The sequence below is a fragment of the Pinus tabuliformis genome, chromosome 7 (genome assembly GCF_031772625.1).
Source record: "Pinus tabuliformis cultivar Carrire ecotype Pingquan chromosome 7, CPIR1, whole genome shotgun sequence".
In the NCBI taxonomy this organism is placed as follows: Eukaryota; Viridiplantae; Streptophyta; class Pinopsida; order Pinales; family Pinaceae; genus Pinus; species Pinus tabuliformis.
Window position 1 is genome coordinate 189,667,007 of NC_142293.1, and position 25,864 is coordinate 189,692,870.

Consider the following 25,864-nt stretch of genomic DNA (forward strand, 5'->3'; position numbering starts at 1 on the left):
ATGAAAACATAAATTTTAAATAGACTAATAGTAATATGGATACCAATACATTGAAAATTGAAATTTGATCCACACAAAATTTAAATTCATAATTGAATTAAATAATGACATACATTGATCCATCCTCATCATTCATTTTGATACATACATCTTTCATATGACATACTCATTATTCATCCATAACATTCACAATTAAATTAAATAATGACATACATTGATCCATCCTCATCATTCATTTTGATACATACATCATTCATATGACATACTCATTATTCATCCATAACATGAGATTCAATAATGAAATATTCAAATAGATTGATACATATCATTCATAATTCTACAATCTACATTAATTTAAAAATTAAATTCATCATTCATCATTCTAGAATCTAAATTGAAAGCAAAACATACTAGTAGATTACCATATACTATATACTAGATACTGAAGTTTTGAGGGGGGGGGGCCCAAACGCACCCCTTTTGGGGACTCTCGTCCCCCACACTGGTGAAATGCACCCCCTTGCGTCTCCCCAAGACTCCCCAAAAAGGGTGCGTGCGGAAAAGCAACCCCTGTAGACTCCCCGTCCCAGGTGCGTGGGGTGAGAGGGGTGCGTGCACTCGACCCTGGGGGACGCGTCCCCATGAAACACTGCTTTATGTATATAAGGGAGTCGGGGGAACCTTCCTTAAGGGGCAGTGGTTGGAGAAAAAACTGTGAAAACGAGAAGTAAGATGGAGATTTGGAAGAATTGAGCCTCAATCCTTGGAGTTTTGGGCACAGGGGCAGAAGACCTTAAATTCCTCTAGATCTGGGTACTGAAGAGGTTGAACCCAGGTTGGCAGGGTGGATTCGGTCGGATTGGCAACTACAACCACACCAAATCGACTTAGAATTCAGTTCAAATTCAGTAACCAGGTATGTAGCTGTGTATTTAATTAATTCCGCTCAAGAAATTTATGTAGCTGTGTATTTAATTAATTCCACTCAAGAAATTTATGTTACTATGTATTTGATTAATTCCACTCAAGAATTTTACTGTATGTATTATTACTGCTTGCTTTATTAGTATCAAATTCCAAAGTTTTCCAAATTCAGTACCTTACAAAGAACTAATGCGCAGATGTAAGTTACTATAAGTACCATTTCCACCAAAAGAACTAATGCTTGCTAGACACTGTGTTAAAGAAAAAAATATAAATAAAGAAAGAAATCCATTTACAAGCAATTGGAAGGCTTTGAAAATACCAGTCTGCTACGATACTGACTAAATTCGCCCTTGCTTGCAAAATCATCTGTCCATATCTCCAATGAACCATCAGATAAAGCCACTCCCACAGTAGGATTTTTCTTGAGCATGCGCTGAAACACGACATTCATTATATTGGCACAGAAATCATCACTAATGCTTACTGCAACTTCCTTCTCCTTATCAATCAGCCCAGAAGCTGAGCTTTGCTTGACAATTTTAGACATCTTTCCACCATCATCTGCTTGCTTGTTGCTCTTCAAGGACGAATTTGACTCCCTGAATAAGAACTACAAAAAATCAAGAGCAATGACACAAAAGAACGTCAATTCCAAAGAAATCCATTCTTCATAAAACAATACACAAGAAGAACATCAATACAAAGAAATTATTTCTTCACAAAGTAACAGATAATACAAAACAACAAAATTAAATGCCTTCTCCTAAGATAATCAAGGCACATTGATGATTAAACATACCAGCCAGAGAGGTAGTGACTCAAAATGAAGCTCGAACTTGGGGTGCTGCAAAAAGAAAAGCATCTGAAAAGCAAATGGGGAAAAATCAAAGCTTGTCACCGAACAAAAAATGTAATTTATTTGAACCATCAAAAAGCTTTTGAGATGGAAGAATTCAAGAAAGAAAATCAAAGTGATAATCCATATGCACAAAAGAATCTCTAGCCATTACATCAGTTATGCCCTAAAATTGGATGTAAATTATGTGTAATTTGTTGAATGATATAGCTCAGACAAGAACTTCATCACATGTTCAGAGTGAATATGTGAGAAGTAATTATGATATTTTCAAGAAGTAATTCTATTTTGTAAATCACTTAATAAAAAAAAGTGAAAGCTTTATATTAGCTGTTGAATCTATAAGTGTATCTCATACATAACTTATGAGTATAAAGTTGTATCTAATGCATGACTTAAAATAGGAGAAATCCTAGAATAGATTCTCCACTAAGCAAGGAAGAGGCTTTCACACACACACACAAATGAGCAGTTGATCAAAACAGAGAGAGAGAGAGAGAAAGAGAGTGCAGACAGCCAAGGAAGAAGCATTCCTGGGCAGCATACAATTCAAGACAGCAGTCTGTACAATTTCATATGGTCGTACTGACAGATTTGTAGTATGTACAGATCTGTACAATTGTATGGAAAGGTCCATACCAATGTTGCACGAAGCGGGAGCGAAGCAGAAGCGTTTTTTGGAAGCGGAAGCGCGGAAGCGTCATTTTCCAAAAATCTAGGAAGCGAAGCGTCTGCTATATATATATATATATATATATTTATATTTTTTTGCATTTATACTCAAAACAAACATCCCAAATACCAAATGAATTGTAGAAGACATGAAAACATGCATATTTTTGCATAAATCAAGATAGATATGGCATCCATGATTCCATTGTAGTTACTAGTATGTACAACAATCATCTATATTCTAGCTATTACAAACATACATCAAATTTTTAAGCATATTATAAAACATAAAACATTTAAGCATATTATAAAACATAAAACATTTAAGCATATTATAAAACATAAAACATAGAGCATATTATGATTTATCTAGCAAGTGAGCAACTGTCAACATTTGTCATGTCCAAAATTCAAATAATAATGTTTACAAAATATGTCACTTGGTCACCGCCAAGCCAAAAAGGTTCAAAATTCAAATTCACAAGTCTACAAGTCTAATGAGTAATCTATGACAAAAAGTAGTAGATTGTGAATATATCTACTAATCTCTCCTCCTTCCACCACGAATAGAACGTGGTGGCGGGCCTCCACGTGGTGGCAATGAAGAAGATGGTGCCTGTGGAAGTCGTGGCACTGAAACTGATGAAGAAGAACCCCCTGCTGTTGGTGTTGAACCATGGAACCTAGGAACCAAGGGACCAGATGGGGGTGGGGGTGGTGGCATATCAACACGGTCATCATCATCCTAGAATCGCTCAAAAAATTCATGCAAAAAAAAAACACTAGTTAACAAAAAAATTAAAAACATGAATAATTGAATTAGAGAAATGCTTTATAAGGGAAAATTGGAAAATTCATACCACAATGGACATACCTGGAAAAGAGAATCCTCTAATTGCTCTAGTCGCAACACTCCATCCTCCAAATTGGGCTCCTCTGGATTCTTGTCCCAAATCAACAAGTCTTTATTAGACTTTGCATCTTCACAGTAATGGGACAACAATCGCAAGTTGTAATGAACATAAACCAAGCTCTCTACCCGGTCTAAACTCAACCTGTTCCTTTTAACACTGTGCATGAAAGAATAAGAGCTCCAACACCTCTCTGCAGAAGAAGTGTTTACCACCTGTGATAGCACCCGCAATGCCAAACTCTGTAGAAGTGGAGTACCCCCTCCATGCATGTTCCACCACTCAAGAGCAGAAAAAGTCTCTCGATCTTTAATTGCATGCATGCTCCCAAATGGACCAGTGTTGAGCGTATAGTTGCTCACCTGTCTCCGTACCAATTCAGCCTCCTCCTCATCAGGGATTAATTTACTCAATGCAGCCATATATTTTTGGTGAACCTCTTGATCTTGGTGTGGTTTTCTCCTGCTTCCCCCCCCAGGTGCTGGTGTTGAAAGCCATGATGGATGATAGTATTTAGGTGTCAAAACATATGCTAATGCATGCAATGGAATATTTAGCATTTCCCATCGGTTTTGCACCTCTACACGAATATAATTGTACAAGGTGGTATCTCTAGGCTCAACAATGTCTTTAATCTGCCCCAACATGCTATCCATTTGCTCATACACCTCCCTAATTACTGGTCGATCTGAATCTGCAAACTTGATCATGTAATAAATTGGTTTGGTGAATTGCAAAACATATTTAACCTGTGACCAAAAGTAACTGTCAAGAACAGTGTCCTTGACTGCATTAGCACCATCTGTGTCAGTGTTAATTTCATCCCATGTTTCAGCACACACCAGATTAGTTAAAGCTTGTCTCACCTTCACTAGCCGCCTAAAGGTGAGGTAATAACTAGCAAATCTTGTCTTTGCAATTTTAAGCAATTGCAACTTGGAGTAAGTGCCATAGAAGTAGTTTACTCTTGTATGCCCTGTGATGAATTTAATGGGCTGCTTCCCTTTCCTGTAAACCTCAGCAATCCACCCACATTCTTTGTGTTTCACAATATCATGCATCAAAAGGTTCAATGTGTGAACCAGGCACCCAGACCAAAAGATGTGTGGATGAGTACGCTCAATAATTTTTCCTGCTGCCTTACAATTTGTTGCATTATCTGTGATCACTTGAACCACATTATTCGGACCAACATCTTTGATTGATTTCAATAGGAGATCTGCAATGTTTTGTGCAGATGCAGTGATGGAGGAGGAGTCATGACATGCAATAAATACTGCACCACTAGAAGAAACACCAAGAACATTTATCAAATGTTGGTTTCTAATATTTGTCCACCCATCTGATACAATGGATACCCCAAAATCTACCCACTCATTTGTAAAACGTGTCAAAGCTCTTTGAACCTTAGCTTTTTCTCTTTCTAATAACACTGTTCTAGCTTTCTCATAGTTGGGGGCCTTGTATCCTTTTGGGGCTTCATTGATGGCCTTTACCATTTCATGCCAATAGGGAGAGCGAAGCACATTGAATGGTACACCGCAAGCACAAAGAAAACGGACTATATTTCCATCCACATCATCCCTCCCAGCAACATTAAGGAAATCCCCTATTGTTCTTCTACCTCCAGAGCTTGCAGAAGTACCATGAGGAGATGAGCAACTACCAAATTTAGAGGTTGCACTTGATTCAGAATGAGTTTTTTGTTTCTTGTTTTTTTGTTGTGCAACCATCTCTATTTGGATGTATTTTCTTCTTTCTTCAATTGAAATGTTTGGGCAAATTTGTACCCCCACAGAACCCTTTTTTTCATCACTGTCCAGCACCCCACAAAGATGCCTCCTCAGACGAGTATATGAACCACAATATGGTTTTCCTCCATGACAACCATGAGGGCACACAAATTTGTAAGATCCACCACCCTTTCCCCCATCAAGTTTGGTCACATAGTTCCACAAGGGTGTTGATGTAGCTTTCCCATCTTGTGTTTCAGTATCCCCTTCAAGTTCATCCCCTTCCTCTTCAAACCCTTCCTCCTCATCATACATTGGGTCACTACTATTAGGACCATCACCAATGTCCTCTTCTGTTTCTTCCCTTCTATTCCTCACCCTTGCCATCATTAAAACCAAGAGTGGAATGATACATAGAAGCCAAAATAACACCATCTTGGAATATGGATATAGGTGGTGGACAACGGCAACCTGTAAATAAAGGAGCAAGTAGAAACAATGGGAAAGAGTAGGAGAGGGAGGAGAAAAATACAAAAAAAATTTCAAAAAAACAAGGGAGTTTGGGGTTTGAACTTACCTCTTTAGCTCTTGTAGATGAAGTCCTCCAAGCTCTTGCTCCAAGCTCCTCCTCCTTCTCCTAGCTCCTCCTTCTTCACTCCTCCAAGCTCTCCTCTCTTCTCCTTTCCTTTCCTCTCTTCTCTTCTCCTCTCCTCTCTTCTCTTCTCCAACTCTCATAAACTCAAAGTGAGAAAATGAGGAATGAATGGGGGCTTTATTCTTTTCATTCATCACCTTAACCTCACCCTAACCTCACCCTAACCCACCCCCTTAAGGTTGAGTGAACTTAACTTTAAAAAAAAATTAAAAAAAATTTCGTTTTTCTCCCTTGGGCGCGCCCCTTTCCGCCGAAGCGTACGGAAGCGTGCGTGAAGCGCACGCTTCCTGCTCCGAAGCGCCGTACGAAGCGCGCTTCGGAGCCGGCGCTTCGGAAATTCCAGGAAGCGCAAAAAAATTTGCGAATCGCGCTTCCGAATTTCCGAAGCGCGCTTCGGAAGGCGCTTCCGTACGAGGCGCGCTTCGGAGCTTCGGAGCGGGGGGGGGGCGCTTCGTGCAACACTGGTCCATACATACCAAACAAACTGTCACATAGGTCGTAAAGTGGTTTTCTATTGTTTCTGGTTTTTCAAGCAGCATGTACAAGCTCAGTTCAGAGTGCATTTGGTATCCATGCAATGCTGTTTTTTTGCCAGCCAATTTGAAGGAGCATTTATGTGTGCATGTAAATTAATTTTTTATGCTGCCATTAATTAATTTCTACCTATTGTGTGATTGATGCTATGGTCCAAAATCTAATTTCAGCACTAATTAAATTCAGCCTTGATTGATTGAGATCATAAGAACAATAAATACCTAGGGCTTGAAATTCTAATGTGGCCTTAGAGCATGATCTCTCATTGGGATTTTGAGGGATTTGCCTCAGTAAATCTCTTGCAGGGAAGAAGGACCAACAATAAGAAAATTTCAGTGTTCTATATTTTCATTTGGGAGTTTGTTCAATAGATCCCAGAGATGGAAGCAACAGGCTTCTGATTTGAGGACAGATTGGATGGTGCAAAGATCCCAGTTTAGATGTTTTTTATATTTAGTATGTCAGTTCCATCTCTGAGTTTGCTTGAGTGAGTAGTTGCATGCACTTTACATATGGAAAGTCTCCAAGATTAGATGGGGCACAAATCCCTAAAAGAGAGATGCATGCATGCATACTTGCACTCTCTTCTAGTGGATGCACCTTAGTAATTGCTATTTCATGCACATAGAGGGCACCAATTCCAAGGCCAAGAGATGATCTAGGATTGTGATAAATCATCAATTGTCATGGGTTCAGATAAACCATTCAATTGTCATGGATTGAGATAAATCATTCAATTTTCATAGGTTGAGATAAATCATCACTTTTCCCCATCTTGCACACCCAGATTGGCAGATATACTATAGTAGGCTCAGCTGAATACCATGTAAGGCCCAGAGGAACGATAAGATAGTCGCACACCTTTCAAATATCTTACTGGCCGCAGAAAGGATAGTGGCGCACCACTGAGAAGAACAGGGTAAGGTTCAGCATCCCTAAACTTATTAGCAAGGAAAGCACTTTGAATTTGAGAACCAATAGTTTAAGAAGTAGTTGATCTTGTTGGCTGGGTGGACCCATAATTACCTGTGGTTTATGCAAGATTCAAGACAATCCCTTGCCACAAATTTATATGTACCTTGACCAAAGGTATTTAGTTCTTTATTTCTAAGGGGCAGTTACTCTCTGACGGCAAGCTCAGATATACTCTCTCAAATCTATATCCACTAGGTTGATTACATCTTTCTTTCAACATATTTTCATGACAGAAGGCATAAAGTGCCCAGCATATAGTTTGGGATGAAAATACAGTAAAGTAATTTCTAGATAATGAAATGATGCCCAAATTATTGAAACCCAAGAAGGCAACAAAAATTCAAATGCATATTGGAGCCACTGCAACATACGCATTTCAACACCTAGTATAAAAGTGGAGTTGGATCCCAACTCACAACAACATCAGACTTCTCCTCTACTAGGCTCCATTCACCCTTGTGTTGAATTTTGGTAGCTGCAGTCAGTATTCTTCAGTGTTCACTACAAGTCGACCCTAAAAGGCAAAATAAAAAGGAAATTTTAAATTTTAATTTTAATTTTAATTTTCCTCCAAAAGTCAAGTCGGCCCAGCATAAGGACGGGTTGGCCCAGCCATAAAGACACACCAATTCGGGAAACCTAAACCACTATATATTCGCACTCAACCTCATCAGTTGGAGACCAATTAGGACCATCATACCATCTTCCGATTTTCTGTTCACGCGTGCGAGTTCAGGGGGAGCTTCCTGAGGTTGACCAAGCTCATCTTCTGATCTGTTTTGACCTGCATTGACTAGTTTTCTAGGCACAGTTGGACCGCGGTTGACTGAATCTGTTTCTCGCTGTTTGACCGCAGTTGACCGAATTCATGAAGCAGATGCAAGAGACCGAATTTCAGCCTATTTGACCAGAGTTGACAAGCAGAAACAGAAGGCCAAATTTTTCTCCATTTGACTAGGTTTGACATGTGTGGATTTAAGTGGTCAGTTTGACCTAGTTTGACTTGGAAAATCGGATTGTACATTTTTTGAATCGATCGATTCCTCCTAGACAAAGATTGTTGGGTTTTTCCCTAGTTAGGGTTTTCCTAGAGTAAATTTTTGTCTCCTATGTCTGGTTGTCTCTTCATGGTCCTACTGTCATTATTGCATTATCGTTGAGATTTTCTATGTATAATTGCTTAATGATGAATGTGACATGAATTAATTAAGATATCATTGGAAAGTAATTATCAAATTGGAAGATCTTGAAAAATCAACTTGGTATCAGAGCATAGGTGAAAGAGCAGCCTTGATGAAGTTCTTTTTGAAATTGAAAACCTTAGTCTGAAATTCTGTCTGAGGGCTGAAGCGCTAGAAGAATGTGACAGGAGGCCGAAAAGGCCTCAGTCCAACTACAGGTGGGAAGAGAAGGCCTCATGGCTGGTTGCGTGAGGCCAAAGGCCGAATGGCCTCAGGGTTGACCTCAAGAGGGCCTTAGGGCTGATTGAACAAGGCCGAAAGGCCTCAGGAGCTGGGTGGACTAGCTCGCAGACCTAGAAAAGGACAAGAGGATTCAGAACCTAGAAAACAGTTACTTCGGGATTATAATAGTTCAGCAAGGTTAATTTGCAGAAGCTGCTCTATTGTAAGGTGATTGTTGAGCATTCATTTGTGAAGTGTGTAAGACTGACCTGAACTCACGAAAGTCTAACCTAGCTAGAAGGTGGTAGATCTGGGACAAGATTTGAAGTTGTTGAAAGTTACTCCAAGGAGCTTCTATCTCTTTTAATACAACAAAGATGCTTGTTGATATTTCACATCAATTAAAGAAGAAAGGCAAGGCTTTGCCAGTGTGGTGAAACTTGGAAGTTGGAACTGAGAATACAGCCAGATTCCAAGATTACAAATGAAGATGCAATCTCAAGTCCAGAATAGTCCCAACTGCAGAACAAAAATAAATATGTTGATTTCAACTTGAAGATATGGCTAAGTCAAGCGCATTCAAAATTTGTTATTCTCCCACAACGTAGAAGGGGCCAAGTATTTATTTGTTTCCCTCATCACACATAGGGGCCGAGTTCATTTTATTGGCAATTAAGGTTCTGGGGTATGCAAGTATCCCCAAGAGAAACAAAATTGTCCCCAACTTGAAACCTTGTTGGTAACTACAAGGCTGTCCTAGACAGACTTTCTAGATATGATGAAGAAATCTCACTTTCATAACTGGATATTTGTAAATGTGGCTTGACCTGCACTGTTTATCTTTGTTGAAGGGTATTGTTTCTTTACAGTGCTAGACAACAAACAAGCCTTACAATAACTATATTGAATCATAATCCTGGATTGATATTGGTAGTTTCACCAAGATGGAACATCCTTGATTGACTAATAACATGATGGAGTAGCGCTGAACAGAACTCTAGAAAGCAGAGTAGCAGGGTCAAGTTTAAGGACAAAATTGAAATATGTTTAGAAAGAGAGAATCAAGAGTGTTGCTCATGTATGTCTAAGAGATGCCTTGTGTATGCTGTTGAACTTGCATTGGCTGAGATATGTTGCTAGGGTCTTCCCAAAACAGATTGGTATATAGCAGATATGATCAAATTGATTTTATTCAAGAAAGTTACTCTAGAGCTAGAGGGAGTTGAGGAGAAAGGCTCTATCATATAAAGCTAGAAAAGTCATAACTCTTGTGCTAAAGTATGGCCCCTTCTTGGAAGAACTAGTAGACTTAGGGTTTGTAAACCCTCGAAAAGATTTGAAGGTTATGACAGAGAAAACCCTAGGGTTTGGGGATAAATCCCTAGAACTAGACCTAGAATTGATGAATCAGTGATTAATGAAGAAACCGTAACAATTCATGCAAGGAAGGAAAGGAAAGGAACATGCATTAAGAGATAGACCTAGAATCAATGAATCTGCTTAATGAAAGAAAGTAACATGCATTAAAACCTGAGAGCTAGACCTGGAATCAATGAATCCGGTTAATGAAGAAACCCTAACAATTCATGCATGAAGGAAAGGAAAGTAATATGCATTAAAACCCTAGAACTAGACCTGGAATCAATGAATCCGCTTAATGAAGAAACCCTAACAATTCATGCAAGGAAGCCAAGGAAAGTAACATGCAAGTTCTCATTCATTTTCATCTGGCCTCAAATAAAATGCTCTGTTAAAAAATTGTAATTGTAAAAAGCATCAATACTGCATTCTATCAATTCTACTAAAATTGTGTATTTATTTTACCACACAAAATTCTCACTATAGATCACAGTTGAAAACTTTCACAAAATATTAAAATTCCTTTTTTTATCAAAAATGCAATTTTTTTATAACTCCTTACAATCCTTAGATCTAAAGATAAGTACTTTATATCTTTCCTTCCTTGATTATTGCTTTATTTTTTATTTTTTTGGGTCAGCGTCTTGTCTTTGTATCTTTTGCTTGGTTATAATCATTTCTTCCATGACCTCCTAATGAGGTTTGCAGGTACATCATGAACGTTGCCAAGCCTCTAACAACAGATGGAAGCATCGAGAAGAACTCAGCAAAGTTGTGGCAAGAGGAATTCTTCCAAGATCAAGCATAAACTCAGCTAGAGTGATTTGTGTTTGAGAAGGAGAAATTGTGCTGACATCTAGAACAATGCTAGACGATCAGAAAAGCTCCTAGTTTAGAGGGAGCAGGTAAGCCAACATGTTCGAAGGATACCATGATGGAAAAAATTATGCCGAAGAGAAGTCGGTGGTGATCTACAAGATCAAGCATGTGGTGAGTGTTAACATAGAAGTACAAAGCAAGATTCTCCAAACAGGGAGAAGACTATGACAAGATGTTTGCTTGAGTTGTCAAACTGAAGAAGGCTTTGCACGGGCACAAGCAAGCACCTTGAGTGTTGATGAGTTGTGATCTTGATATTATATAACTTGTTTCTGACGATAGTAGAAGTATTCATGTGACAGAGGAAGGACAATGGCAAGAGGATTTGCTTTCGTGATAAAGGGAGCAATCAAGCCCTGCTTCAGTGTGGGAGAAAGTTGACCTCTAAGTTTGAGATGAAGGATCTTGGTTAGATACATTACTTCTTGGGACTAGGATGTTGAAAACGTAACATGGAAGGCATGTTGGCTTGTGCCTTAGCCGGTAAAGACCGCGAATTTGTCTTTCTTTAGCATGGATGCAAATTCATGAGTTAGACTTCAGTTACAATGAGTTGATTTCCAGTTTACTAGAATGGTCATCAAGGTTGCATGTGTAGTGTTGGAGCTTCAGTGAGTTAGATTCTTCTTCAGTTTGACTATAGGACGAGGTGGCAGTTACAAGTTCAGTTAGAACGAGTTAAGTCTTCATTGTTGTTTGGAGAGAGAACTAGTTAAGACTCTAGTGTTGATTGGAGAGAGATCGAGTAGAACTCTCAGTTAACTCACAATCACAACTTGAACTTCTAAATTGAACTAGGCCTCCTTGCATGCTCAAATTCTATCTATAAAAAGGAGGACAAAGGCACAAGACCAATCATTTTTGAGAGATCACATCTTTGATTGTGGAGTGTGCAAAATTGAGGAGCAATTATGCACTAAGAAATAGCGCCACAAGTACACTACGAAATAGAGCTCAAGTGCACAAGGATATAGGACCATGTGTACTATGAAATAGAAGCCTAGTGCACAAGGAAATAGGAGCTCAGGTGCGCAACGATTGTGGAGCAAGAAGGATCAGGATTCAAAAGTAGGATTGGACTATTTTTAGCAAAGATCAAGAGTTGATATTAGTGAAAAGAAGCCTAGTGCTTTCTCAGGGATAGATTGCTAGCTGCAGTAAGTAGCATGAAATGTAATAGATTTATTTGCTTAAGAACAACCAATAAAATACCACAGCAAAGAAAGCACGTTTTCCTTTCTGGGTTTCCTGGGTAAACAAGCATGTCAATTTGTGTGCATGTGTTTTTATCTCTGGTGTTTTTTCGCTGCTAATAAATTGTTAAGAAACTTTGTATCTTGGTGAAAGTAAATTTGGTTTTAGTTTTTAGTAATTCATCTAAGTAGTTAGAGAGTTATAAAAAAATTAACATAGAAGTGTGGCAAAAGCCAAGTGACATCTTCCTTGGTCAAAGGAAGTATATTATTACAATCCCTCAGAGATTTTAGGATGATGGACTCCAAATCCATGGCCACCCCCATGGTAACCAATCTGAAGAAGCTGAGTGCAAAGGGAGCAGCCAAGATTGCCACAATAAGCTTTATTTCAGTGTTAGAGGGAGCACCCAGTGTGTTGATTTTGGGTAGCACCGAATGTGCTCTAGCCACGAAATTTGGTGGAGAGGCTAAGGCACATGAGATCTCCATGACCCAAAAACCGTTTGGAGAAATTCCACCCCAATGAAGATATATTAAAATTATTAATATTTTTAATGAGTTCCTAAGTCTAAACTTAGGAAAATTAAAATATTAATGTGTATTAATATAATATGGGTGAGAAAGTTCTAAGTAACGAGGATCAAGCTAGTTTTAATCTTAGTCGTTGATTAGGGACTTAATCTCGGTCATTGAATCGTCAACGGGAAAAGTATAAGAGGAGGCTTGAGGGTCAGTTGGAGATACACCAAGAGAGATCAGTCAATTCGATTTTCTGGGGCGAGGTTTGCTCAGGAAATCGAGTTAGTGATCAGAGTTGCAGCGAGGGGCAATTCAGCAAGGGATTTTCATCTGAGGCTGAAGAATACATAGCAGAGAGGCAGTGAAGTGTCGGGAGAGACAGCGTAGGGCTTAGAAGGGCTGACATAGAGGTCGTAGGAATTGGCGCAGAGGACGCAGAAGTCGTAGAGGTTGACACAAATATCGTAGAGGGCTTCAGAGGCAGCGCTAGGGGATTTTGTGGGAAAGACTAGGAGCAGATCAGCAGATTCTGAGCCGGGAGAGGGTGACGCAGCCCCTGGAGGAGTGATGCAGTTCCTGAGCAGTGCTTGGAGCAGCTTTTGCTGTCCACCATAGGGAACAGCCGGAGTCGTTGTGGGGTTTGATAATCCGGTTGCTAATTTGCCGGTATAACTGCCTCCGGATAGAGGTACTACTGTCGAGGATATTCTCTATTGGATGAGCCATTTCTAGCACCCTAATTGTATTCACGAAATCTGCTTAATAATACAAACCCTCCATATGTTGCACCAGTTCTCCCTAACTGGTTTTTCCGAGGACAATTGTCCAAAAATAATAGTGTCCCTTGTGTTATCGTCTCAATTTATTTCAGTGCATGATCTGTATACTTGTGAAGGTTGCAATAGTGTTTACTTCGATGTTTATGCAATTAAATAACTTGTTAATGTAAATAAAAAATAAGAGATTGTAAACCAGTAATTTCAGTAGGGCTTTCCGATGTGTTAGATTCAAGAATTTTCACATGATATCAGAGTGATTTCAAATCATAGGCGACTGAAGACGCCAGCCGAGAAATCTGAGAATTTGCAGCAGAGAAACAGTTGTCCCTAGAGATAGTGTTGTTCCAAAGCTGAAGAGGCAAGAGGAGTGACGCAGTGCAGAGAGGGTGACGCGGAGGCTCATGCAGTGCCTACATCAACACTCTGAGCCAGGCGAAGGGCTAGCGCAGAGGCAGAAGGGGGAAATCAAGCTCACGCAGAGCCATGTCATCTTTCTGTGCCAGGAAGGATTAACACAGTTGACAGAAGAGTTGATTCAGCACACGCAGTGATTGCGCGGAGCCTGAAGTTCTCAAGTTATTTAATTGTCGGGGCTAAGGGAGTTGTGTTGATTTTGATTTGAGGAGCTGGTGGGACGTTGTTTCTGTCGTTGCAGAGCAGTGTCTAAGGAGACTGAACCAAGGTAGAGGGAAGTACTACCTCGATAGGTTTCTAGCCAAGAAATCTAGATCCAGGTTGCAGCAACAAAGGAGGATTGGAGAGGAGTGATTTGACAGTTGGTCAAAGGATTTCCGAGAGGGAAATCAGGACTCAGAGGGAGTCTAGAGAAGAGGAGCAGAGATTGAAATGTACGGATTGAGGGATCAAGACAGATTGGACGGGGCTTCCAATTTTGTCCTCTGGAAGGCCAGGATCCTGGCAATCCTGGATAAACACCACATCAAGGACTATGCCTTGAGAATAATAGTTGTCTCAGTTGATCATAATGCAAATAAGAAGTATGAGGAGGACCGGGCGAAGGCGAAATGCATGATCCTAGACAGGGTCAAGGATCATGTCATACCACATATTGTTGAGAAGAACACAGCAAGGGAGATGTTGCAAACGCTGACCACCTTATACCAGGGCTCTTCCATGCAGCGAAAGATGTTATTGGAGAATCAGCTGAGGTCTTATCAAATGCAGAAAGGAGAGGAGATAGATCCATTCCTTCTCAGGTTGCAATGGATTCGCGACCAACTTAATTCTGTAGGGTCTACATCGAATCCAAAGTCCATGGTTAGGACTGCCCTGAATGCAGTCTCCGAGGAGTGGGAGAAATTTGTCCAAAGCATTTTGGGCAGAGCAACTCTCCCCAGTTGGGAGGAGATGTGGGCAACTCTTCAACAGGAAGAGCTTAGGAGATTGACCAAGGCGAGGAGTAGCGGTAAGGGAATTTGAGTCAAGAAGGAGGAGGAGGAGGATGCAGCTCTCACATCAAGGGCCAGCAGGGGCTACAGAAGAGGAAGAAAAAAGATATCTCCAATGTCAGGTGCTTCAACTATGGGGAGTTGGGACATTATGCCTCTCAATGCCCCAGGAAGAAAGGCAAGGGAGAAGCTTCCGACTCAAAGTCTGCTCCAGCAAAGGTGGAGAAGGATGTCGAGACTGATGACGATTGTGCCATGAGAGCTCATGCGCATCTAGAGAAGAGGTGGGAGACATAGAGTTATAGTCGAAAGGACTACATGCAGGGGCAGGATCAACGAGGTGCCCAAACTCTTGGATCACATACGACTAGGAGAGCCCTTAACGACAGTAGCATGATGACAAGTGTTCGCTGGAGCAAGGTGTGATGGAGCGACAAGGGAGAGCTAGAATGTAGAAGTTTGTAGCAGTGCAGTGGAGGTTGCAGCAGTGCGAGAGACACGGAGGTGTTTGCAGCAGTGCAGTTGCAGCAGAGGGAGCACAGGATAGCAGCTGACGTAGCTTTAGCATCACAAGGCTTCCAAATTGACTAGGATGTCAGTAATTGGGTGAATTCAGTTACTTACTTCTCAGTGACTGAGTTGCAGTGCAGCAATTAGCAATGGCAATGCTATGGACAGCATGGGAAATATTTTGAGAGGGAGTTGAAGTATAGATGTAGCAGTGGCAATGGCAGTGTCATGGGCAACAGTACAGGAAGCAGCAGTGCAATGGATGTGGGGCAACAGGCCAAGCATCAACACAAAGGACCGATGCGGAGGATCAATGTGATGCCTCTACGGTGAAGCATTGCTAGAGCACATTCCTCGCTAAGAGGGAGTGTTGATTTTGGGTAGCATCGAATGTGCTCTAGCCACGAAATTTGGTGAAGAGGCTTTAGCGAGGGAGTGTTGATTTTGGGTAGCATCGAATGTGCTCTAGCCACGAAATTTGGTGGAGAGGCTAAGGCACATGAGATCTCCAAGGCCCATAAATCGTTTGGAGAAATTCCACACGGATGAAGAGATATTAAAATAATTAATATTTTTAATGAGTTTCTAAGTCTAAACTTAGGAAAATTAAAATATTAATGTGTATTAATATAATATGGGAGAGAAAGTTCTAAGTGACGAGGATCAAGCCAGTTCTAATCTTAGTCGTTGTTTAGGGACTTAATCTCGGACGTTGAATCGTCAACAAGAAAAGTATAAGAGGAGGCTTGAGGGTCAGTTGGAGATACACCAAGAGAGATCAATCAGTTCAATTTTCTAGGGCAACGTTTTTTGAGGAAATCGAGTTAGTGATTAGAGTTGCAGTGAGGGGCAGTTCAGCAAAGGATTCTCATTCGAGGCTGAAGAATACATAGCAGAGAGGCAGTAAAGTGCCGAGAGCGACAGCGCAGGGCCTAGAAGGGCTGACGAAGAGGTTGTAGGAGCTGACGCAAAGAACGCAGAAGCCGTAGAGGCTGACACAGAAATTGTAGAGGGCTTCAGAGGCGGCGCTGGGGGATTATGTGGGACAGATTGGGAGCAGATCAGCAGATTCTGAGCTAGGAGAGGGTGACGCAGCTCCTGGAGGAGTGACACAGTTCCTTAGCAGTGCTTGGAGCAGGTTTCGCTGTCCAGCATAGGGAACAGTCAGTGTCGTTGTGGGGTTTGATCATCCGGTTGCTGATTTGCCAGAATATCTGTCTCCGAATAGAGGTACTATTGCCGAGGATATTCTCTATTGGGTGAGCCATTTCTGTCACCCTAGTTGTATTCACGAAATCTGCTCAATAATACAAACCCTCTATATGTTGCACTGGTTTTCCTGAATTGGGTTTTTCCGGGGACGATTGTCCAAAAGTAACGGTGTCCCTTGTGTTATTGTCTCAGTTTATTTCAGTGCATGATCTGCATATTTGTGAAGGCTACAAAAGTGTTTACTTCAATGTTTATGCAATTAAATAACTTGTTAATGTAAAGAACAAGTAGGAGATTGTAAACCAATAATTGCAGTAGGGGTTTTTGATGTGTTAGATTCAGGAATTTTCACACAGTCAAGGTGACCAGAAAGTAGTTGTGGCACAACATGTGTTGAGGTACTGCCATGGTACAGTTGAATATGGATTGTAATATGTCTCAAATGGTGAAGTACAGCAACAGAGATTCACAGATTCCAATTGGGCAGGAAGTACTAAAGTCAGAAAGAGCCCATAGGGATGTTGTTTTAGTTTGGGATCTAGTATGATATCATGGATAAGCAAGAAATAGACATATGTTGCACTCACCACTGCTAAAGATTAGCATATTGCAACTTGTTTGGTGAGTTGTGAAGTAATGCGACTTTGGAAGCTACTCGTAGGATTACTTGATTATGTGCACGAGGCAATCATGCTGACAAGTCGAAGCACATTGAGATTGTGGTACCACCACATCCAGGGCATTGTACAGAAGGGTGCACTATGGCTCTAATGCATTTCTATGGATGAGCAAGTTGTTGACATTCTCGCAAAGCTTTTGTCCCAGGATGAAGTTTGTATATTTTAAGGACAGGCTTAGAGTGGTTGAGAATGCTTCCCTTGGTTAAAGGAAGTGTTGATGTTGTTGCATCAAGGGGCTGAGATTCTCCCTAGGTCAAAGGGTATTGACCAGGAGCGATGAATGTGGCTAGGGAGATTGGCCCAAATAGCATCAAGGCCCAGAGTGCTCCCCCAGGAAGGGGTTACCAGACCATATTGCCAAGGGTTATTTGGCTAATGGGTTGAGTGAGTGCCTTATAGCATCAGGCAAGAGTTTTGTCATTCAATAGCATGTGATGACATGTGGTAACTGTAAATGGGCCCAAGGTTTCACCAGTGGTCAAGGGATTCCTGACATGCCTCCAAGTTACAACATGTTGAGTTGGTGACCCAGGACTAGTTTTGTTGACCTCTGTCAAAAGGTTCTAACCATATTACCAAATGGTTTTGCCTAGTTGGTGACAAGATCCATTTGCAAAGGGCATGTGGCTAGTGGGTGACTAGATCCCTTTGCTTGATGTTGATGCAGGATGTTTTCCACATGGTTCTGGTATAGAACATGAAGTGGATGGATACATCAACATAGCTAGCTCATTCAATCTTTTCTTGGGATGGAGAATTTTTTTGTAAACAAAATGTACATTTGAGGAAGTTAAGGTGAATACCTCCCTAGCTATGAGGAAGTGTTGAATTTTCATAGTTGTGGTAGGTATTCTTTATTACAAGTCATCCCTAGAAGGAAAAACAAAAAGAAGGAAACTTAAAATTTAAAAGTTCAATTTTAATTTGCCTACAAAAGTCAAGTCGACCCAGCAAAAGGAAAGGTTGGACCAGCCATAAAGACACACAAATTGTTGGATCTTCATAATTGTCATTGTACTCATGTCATTATGTAACAAGCAAAAGAAGAAATAAAAATATTATTTTCAAGCATGGGTTTCATGCTTCATTTGATTGGTCAATTAGGTCAAGCATACATTTTATGCTTCTAGGATTTGTCAAGTTAAAAGAATATTTGTCATGAGTTAAGATAGTCATTATCAATTGTATATGACCCTCTTGGGCAAGTTGTAACATGTAAAATATGTTATTTTTGTGTCTATAAAGTCATTTGTAACCTCCAATACCAAGTCGGCCCTACCAGAGGTGTAGCACCCTAATTTCGAATTTACAGTAACCAGATAAACACTCATATGAAATTTGAAAACAGTAATGCATAAAATTGAAATCTGCACCTACCTGAGCTGCTGGCTGACTTCGGATTCCGCTGCTGAACTGGTAATCCTGAACTGCTGACTGATTTGATCCAATTTCGGGATGGCCAATACCACCCTACCAGACAGAGCAACCTGGTTGCTCAATTCAGAGAAGCTCTCCACAGAGGCTCTCTGTCCCTCCGTGCCCAGAACTCAGATCACTCAAGACTCTTCCACTGCAAAGTTACTTCTCTGGTTTCCTGCTGATGAATCCATAATTCTCTGGTTTTTTCCCCCCCTTCTTCAGGTTCAGACCCTCCTATTTAACCCCTGGTCTGGCGGTGGCCGCCCTCCCACTTGCAGCCACCGCCTTCCTTGCATTCAAGTTTCTCGAATATTTTCCACTGACTTCTGCGTTTTAGCAATCAATGTTCAGTTGGTTCGGACGCGCTTCTTTTAATGGCTGGGGTGACTCATAGGTAGGTTTTGTATAGTAATATCATGAATCAGTTTATAGATTTTATAACATATAACCTTTCGTAAAGTTTCATTTGTATTTTATAAACCATATATAAAGTTTCATTTGTATTTTATAAACCATATATAAAGTTTCTTTTGTATTTTGTAACATTACATATAAAGTTGCATTTTATACTTTATAATATTTTACTTTATACAATTTAGAGATATATATATACATACTTTATAAAATTTAATTACATGTGTTGTAATATTAATATATATATATATATATTATAAGGTTAAATTGTATATATATTATAAAATTTAAACTTATATATGTTTTAAATTTAAATTATATATATAATCTTAACATACTTATAGTTTAAATTTCCACACAATTGGTTTTATTATAAAGTTTAAAACTTTATAAGATGGATTAATTTAGCAGGGTTGTTACATACATTCCCCCTTCTGAAAACTTCGTCCCGAAGTTAGAGCTTTAGGTTCATGGTTTTAACGGACATGCCCCTTTCTATCCAGGTCCCTAAGCTATTCAACACTCATCCTATCCTCCCTAATCTCTTCTGCTCCCATCCTATCCATCCTCTACTAGAGTATGCCATGGCGTCAATTTACTGACCTAACCATTCATAACACAAAGGTAACAGCGTCGACTATACCGACCTGATTCCCAGTAGGCATCCGGCAGTCATCATCACACGTCTAGGGGAGCGTGACTCGCACAGTCCTCCCATGACTCCAGGATTCAGAGGATAAACGGTGGGTAACACCTCCACCCCTCCAGTAGAATCAGGGCTACTACCCTATCATAGAATCACTTTGAGCTTTAACTGATCTGAGTTCTGTCATCACGTGGTCATCTCGAAAATTGGATCAATTATCTGCAATCATAGTTTATCTGCAGTTTATCTACAATCTTACACTTACCCAGCATTTGTGAAATGTGCATCAGCATATTCGAAATAACTTATGTATTATCTACATACGATACTATAGCATAACAAAATTTTGTTATTTTCTATGCATGTATTCTGTCTTTTCTATAGGATGTATTCACTTCCTATCTTTTATTTCAGTTGCTCATTTCTTGACATGCATAAAATAAAACAGATTTATATTGTTTCAATTTCTACCAGAAGTAAAATCATTTGACGGTCTTAACTTTACTTCAACATTTATAATTTAGTAATATAATCATATATATTGTTTTGGTATCCATGTACCAGCAGGAATTAAACACATATTATTTTGGTATCCACGTACCAGCAGGAATTTAAACATGTATTATTTTGGTATCCATGTACCAGCAAGAATTTTAACATGTATTATGCCGCAAAGTTTCATGTTTATCACTAATCATTCAAATGTTTTTGGTTTTCTGACAGAGGTGAAGTAAATATATATACTAAACATAGTGTAAAGCTCTTCAAAATGGACATAAACTAGGGTATCTCTGACATATGTCCTCTGTATTCTCCCAAGTCGTTGATCCAGGACTATACTTGTCCCACTGGACCTTAACTTGGTCCACCAGGCGGTTCCTCAGCTGTCGAACTCTACGTTCCAGTATACTTAACGGTTCGACCGTTATGACTCCCTCGTCCGATACCTGCAATTCTTTCCACTGGATGTTATGAGATAGATCAGCTACATAATGCCTTAATACAAAAACATGAAATACATTATGAATTCTATGCAGGTGAGGTGGCAGGGCAAGACGATAGGCCACAGGTCCAACTCTTTCCACGACTTTAAACGGTCCTATAAATCGGGGTGACAGCTTTGTCCCTTTTCCGAATCGAATAGTACTTTTATTTGGCTTGATGCGGACGAAGACCTGGTCCCCTACTTCATACCTCCTATCAGATCGGTGAGCATCAGCATAACTCTTTTGTCTATCCTGTGCTTCCTTTAATCGCTGTCTAATCTGCCTGACATGCGCTTCCATTTCATGGATTAATTCTGGTCCTATTATCACTCGATCTTCTAACCTGTCCCAACTTAACGGTGTTCTGCACGGTCTGCCATATAAAGCTTCAAATGGAGGCATCCCAATTGAACTGTGGTAACTGTTGTTGTATGCGAATTCAACCAAGGGTAAATACTTTTCCCAGAGTGATCGCTGATCCATTACATACATTCGCAACATGTCTTCAAGTACTTGATTTACTCTTTCAGTTTGCCCATCAGTCTCAGGATGGTAGGCAGTGCTTAAATTTAGCTGAGTACCTAAGGCTGTCTGCATGCACGTCCAGAATCTGAAAGTGAATCGCAAATCTCTATCGGATATAATCTTCTTAGGTACTCCATGATATCTGATAATTTCGTTTATGAATACTCGAGCCACGTCAGCAACATCATAAGTATCTCTTACCGGAATAAAATGGGCGCTTTTTGTTAATTTATCCACCACTACCAGAATGGCATTGTGTCTCTGAGAAGTAAGAGGTAGTCCAGTGATAAAATCCATAGAAATGGTCTGCCATTTGGACATAGGTATGTCGTGGGGTTGTAAGAGACTCGCTGGGTGACAATGATCTGCCTTTACTTGCTGACATTCCATACATTTTGCAACAAATTGAGCGATATCACGCTTCATGCCTGCCCAAAAGAAGAGTTTCTTGGTATCCGCATACATTTTCCCTACTCCAGGATGAGCACAATATACGGCTTTGTGAGCTTCCCTGAGGATGGTATCTCGAAGATCTTTATCATCAGGAATGTACATCCTTCCATGGAATCGCAAGATCCCATCGCTTTCTAATTCATAATCTTCGAACTTAGATTCCTTTGCCTTAATCCCCTCAAGACTTGCCCTCACTTTTAAATAGTAGCTGTCTTTTATAAGACGATCCAGCACTCGTTGTCTTAAGTCCACCTTAATGGGTATGAGAGAAAATATCCGGGTCTCCTGCTTAAGGCATCGGCTACCACATTTTCCTTTCCCTTAATATATGATATTCCAAAGTCATACTCACTTAGGAATTCACTCCATCGCCTTTGCCTGGCATTTAAGTCTCTTTGGGTGAACAAATATTGTAGACTTTGATGGTCGCTTTTAAGTGTAAACTTTCGCCCCACCAAATAGTGTCTCCAGATCTTTAAAGCTAGCATTACAGCGGCCAATTCTAAATCGTGAGTAGCATAGAGTTCTTCATGAGGTTTTAGCTTTCTAAAAGCATAAGCTATCACTCCCTTATCCTGCATCAATACTGCACCCAGCCCTTGCTTGGATGCATCAGTACATACTGTAAAGTCTTTGCCCATATCAGGGACTCTTAGGATTGGTGCGCTGGTGAGTAGTCTTTTGAGTTCAAAGAATGCATTATTACATTCCTCGGTCCACTCATACTTAACACCTTTACGCTGGAGGGTTGTGATTTGTAAGTAATTAGGTACAATTTATAAAATAGATAAATCACGTTCAGCAATATCTGTCATTCTATCGGCTGCCAGGTTATGCAAATCCAGTCAATCAAGATATAACTTCTGCAAAATGTAAAAGAAAATTTATTCTGGTAAGGATTATGTCTTAGTTTTTATCACTAAGATGGACAGAAGATAAGAAGAGGGTTACAAACTGACTACAAAAATCAATAGGAATTCAGCAAGTCAAGGTTGCTAAACCAGTATGAAGTTGTTGAAAAGTTTATCCGCAATTGCGGTCAGATATCTATAAATCTGTCCACGCAGAAGCCATATATCCAGTGGAAGCATGTAAAGTAGATAACTAGAGTTAGATGCTCAAATCTCACAACGCAGGCAGGTAGCTTATATACTCAGAATCTTATGTGAATGAATTAGGAGCAGAAGTTTGCAAGAGTAACAGGGGTATCTGTTAAAAACGCTGAGTTTTCTTAAAAATCTTTTAAAACATAACGAAAAGCTCAAATATAAGTTTCAGTTTTTGGATAAAGCTCTAACCGAACATGCCATGAGTTCTACAGAAGGAAGCAATCTGGAAATAAACATCCGCACTGGAAGATTATGAAATATGTAGTAAGACCATAAATGCAATTGAAGCCCTATAAGATATTTTGGATCCAAAAGATCCTTATGAAAATCCACTCGAGGGACAGGAAAATAACCTTTGAATAACAGTTCATAATATGTACGAAGTACAGATTCTCGAGCGAAACAGCCAGATATTTCCCCGACACAACACAGGGATCCCGATTTAAAAAAACCTAATCCTGAGGTCCATAATACCGTAACGGTCAAGTGCTTTTATACAAAAAATAAAGATTCCAAAAAGCGTTCGTTATGCCATGTAAAAACTTAATAAGAGTTTGAGTTCTTGGCTCATTTACATAAGCTCCAAGCCTCCAACAGAACATGCGATGAGTTCTACAAAAGGAATATGAAGAATAAACATTCACACCAAAAGCATATGCATTGAGAACATTAATGCGACTGAAACCCTAAAAGCATTTTCTATCCAAATAACCCTTGTAATATCATCTTGAGAGGTCCAATTAAGCATCACCTAGTAGCGGAGGTGGCTAAGGCTTGTGGAGTGTATAGTGGAGAGCCTAAAATAAAAAAAAACAATCAAAGTTCACACCGAGAATTAAGGGGAAAAATACAAAATCACCCAAAATGAATTTTTAAGGGAAAGTACGGTTGTCCAAAATATACCAAATATCCAAAATATACCAACAAGCCATGCGTTCGACTCTCTTAACGGAATTAAATGGGTTTTCAGGAGAAAACGCATACGTACCTTGTGGCACTTGCATGTTTTTTCTCGAGCCATGGCGCTGGAAAAAGGGATTGCGAATTTTAACTCAGAGTCCACTTGGAAGTAAGCAGCTTCAGGATGTGGTAAAAAAAATACAGGGGAAATCAATTCCTGACGTGCAGCTCAAGCAGAAAGAAAATAAAAGGGCAACCGTGGCACCTCCGTAGCTGAATACGAGGGTTTTTGTAAGCCGGAGCCAGAAGGGAATCATTATTTAATTTACAACACCTCAAGTGAATGTGCAATTTGATGAAGATTAGTGTTTGATTATGCAAATAGATAATGCACGGACCTGCGTTCTTAAAGACTGTTACCCAAACAGACCACTGAATACATTATCGCCATACATTCGAAACACGCACTGGGCCAGAGAATGTTCCTTTAGTTATAAGATTGATCACCTGCAAATCGATTCAAAATTCCATATGCGCACTTCGTTTGCTCAACCCCCATATTGGATTAGTTGCGCCCAACATCATTCATGACTCACTACGATAGACACTTGGGCCAAAACAATGGGAAATAACAGAACAAACACAATAACTCTGCCCAAATCGAATCACGCTTAGAATTCTCTAATCGCTTCAATTAATCACAGCGTACAGGAGCGTAGGGTTGGGAGGTCCGAAGGTTTGAACAGGGCTCTGATACCATGTGTAGCACCCTAATTTCGAATTTACAGTAACCAGATAAACACTCATATGAAATTTGAAAACAGTAATGCATAAAATTGAAATCTGCACCTACCTGAGCTGCTGGCTGACTTCAGATTCCGCTACTGAACTGGTAATCCTGAACTGCTGACTGATTTGATCCAATTTCGGGATGGCCAATACCACCCTACCAGACAGAGCAACCTGGTTGCTCAATCCAGAGAAGCTCTCCACAGAGGCTCTCTGTCCCTCCGTGCCCAGAACTCAGATCACTCAAGACTCTTCCACTGCAAAGTTACTTCTCTGGTTTCCTGCTGATGAATCCATAATTCTCTGGTTTTTTCCCCCCCTTCTTCAGGTTCAGACCCTCCTATTTAACCCCTGGTCTGGCGGTGGCTGCCCTCCCACTTGCAGCCACCGCCTTCCTTGCATTCAAGTTTCTCGGATATTTTCCACTGACTTCTGCGTTTTAGCAATCAATGTTCAGTTGGTTCGGACGCGCTTCTTTTAATGGCTGGGGTGACTCATAGGTAGGTTTTGTATAGTAATATCATGAATCAGTTTATAGATTTTATAACATATAACCTTTCGTAAAGTTTCATTTGTATTTTATAAACCATATATAAAGTTTCATTTGTATTTTATAAACCATATATAAAGTTTCACCTGTATTTTATAACATTACATATAAGTTGCATTTTATACTTTATAACATTTTACTTTATACAAAGTTATATATATATATATATATATACTTTATATAATTCAATTACATGTTTTGTAATATTAATATATATATATTATAAGGTTAAATTGTATATATATTATAAAATTTAAACTTATATATGTTTTAAATTTAAATTATATATATAATCTTAACATACTTATAGTTTAAATTTCCACACAATTGGTTTTATTATAAAGTTTAAAACTTTATAAGATGGATTAATTTAGCAGGGTTGTTACAAGAGGAGGTCGTCCTAGAAGAGGCCTAATTCGACCTCATGAGAAGCATATATATTTAAGGAATTTTGACCTCATTAGCATACAATCATCTCATCTTCGATCTACAATAAGAAGCAAGAAGAAAAGGGAGCGAAGGTTTAAGAGAAGGAAGAATCTCAAGAAGAAACCAATAATTTGACTTTTGTCAACATTTCTGCTCACACATGCAACAAAGCTAGGGTTTTCGCAGTCTACTAGGAGTCGAAGTTGCGGGTCCAAATTTCAAACCTGAGGTAAAGGGTTGAACCAATGATTTGGAGGAGGTTTGACCTTTGACATGTTTGAAAGAGATAAGGTTGACTTGGTGCTTGGAGGAGGTCTTGATCTTGAAGTTTGGGTCTTGGATATCCCAATTGAATTGATTTTATAAGAAGAGAAGAAATATCTTTTTGGGATTTCCCCATGGAGGGGTTTTGCCCTGGCTTGGAGCCTACATTTT

The 25,864-nt window shown here is 39.8% G+C and overlaps 1 protein-coding gene across 3 annotated transcripts in view; it reads right to left on the reverse strand.

Moving 5' to 3' along the window:
• The window catches only part of LOC149246498 (protein HASTY 1-like), a 306,617-nt gene that overhangs the window by 100,821 nt on the left and 179,932 nt on the right, over positions 1 to 25,864 (reverse strand). For all 3 annotated transcript variants that reach the window (XM_089457947.1, XM_089457945.1, XM_089457946.1), the window contains 2 exons: positions 1,727 to 1,789; positions 1,247 to 1,537 (listed from right to left, as the gene is read on the reverse strand). In XM_089457947.1, the coding sequence (XP_089314073.1) occupies positions 1,247 to 1,537; positions 1,727 to 1,789 (354 nt within the window). The remainder of the gene's footprint in view (positions 1 to 1,246; positions 1,538 to 1,726; positions 1,790 to 25,864) is intronic.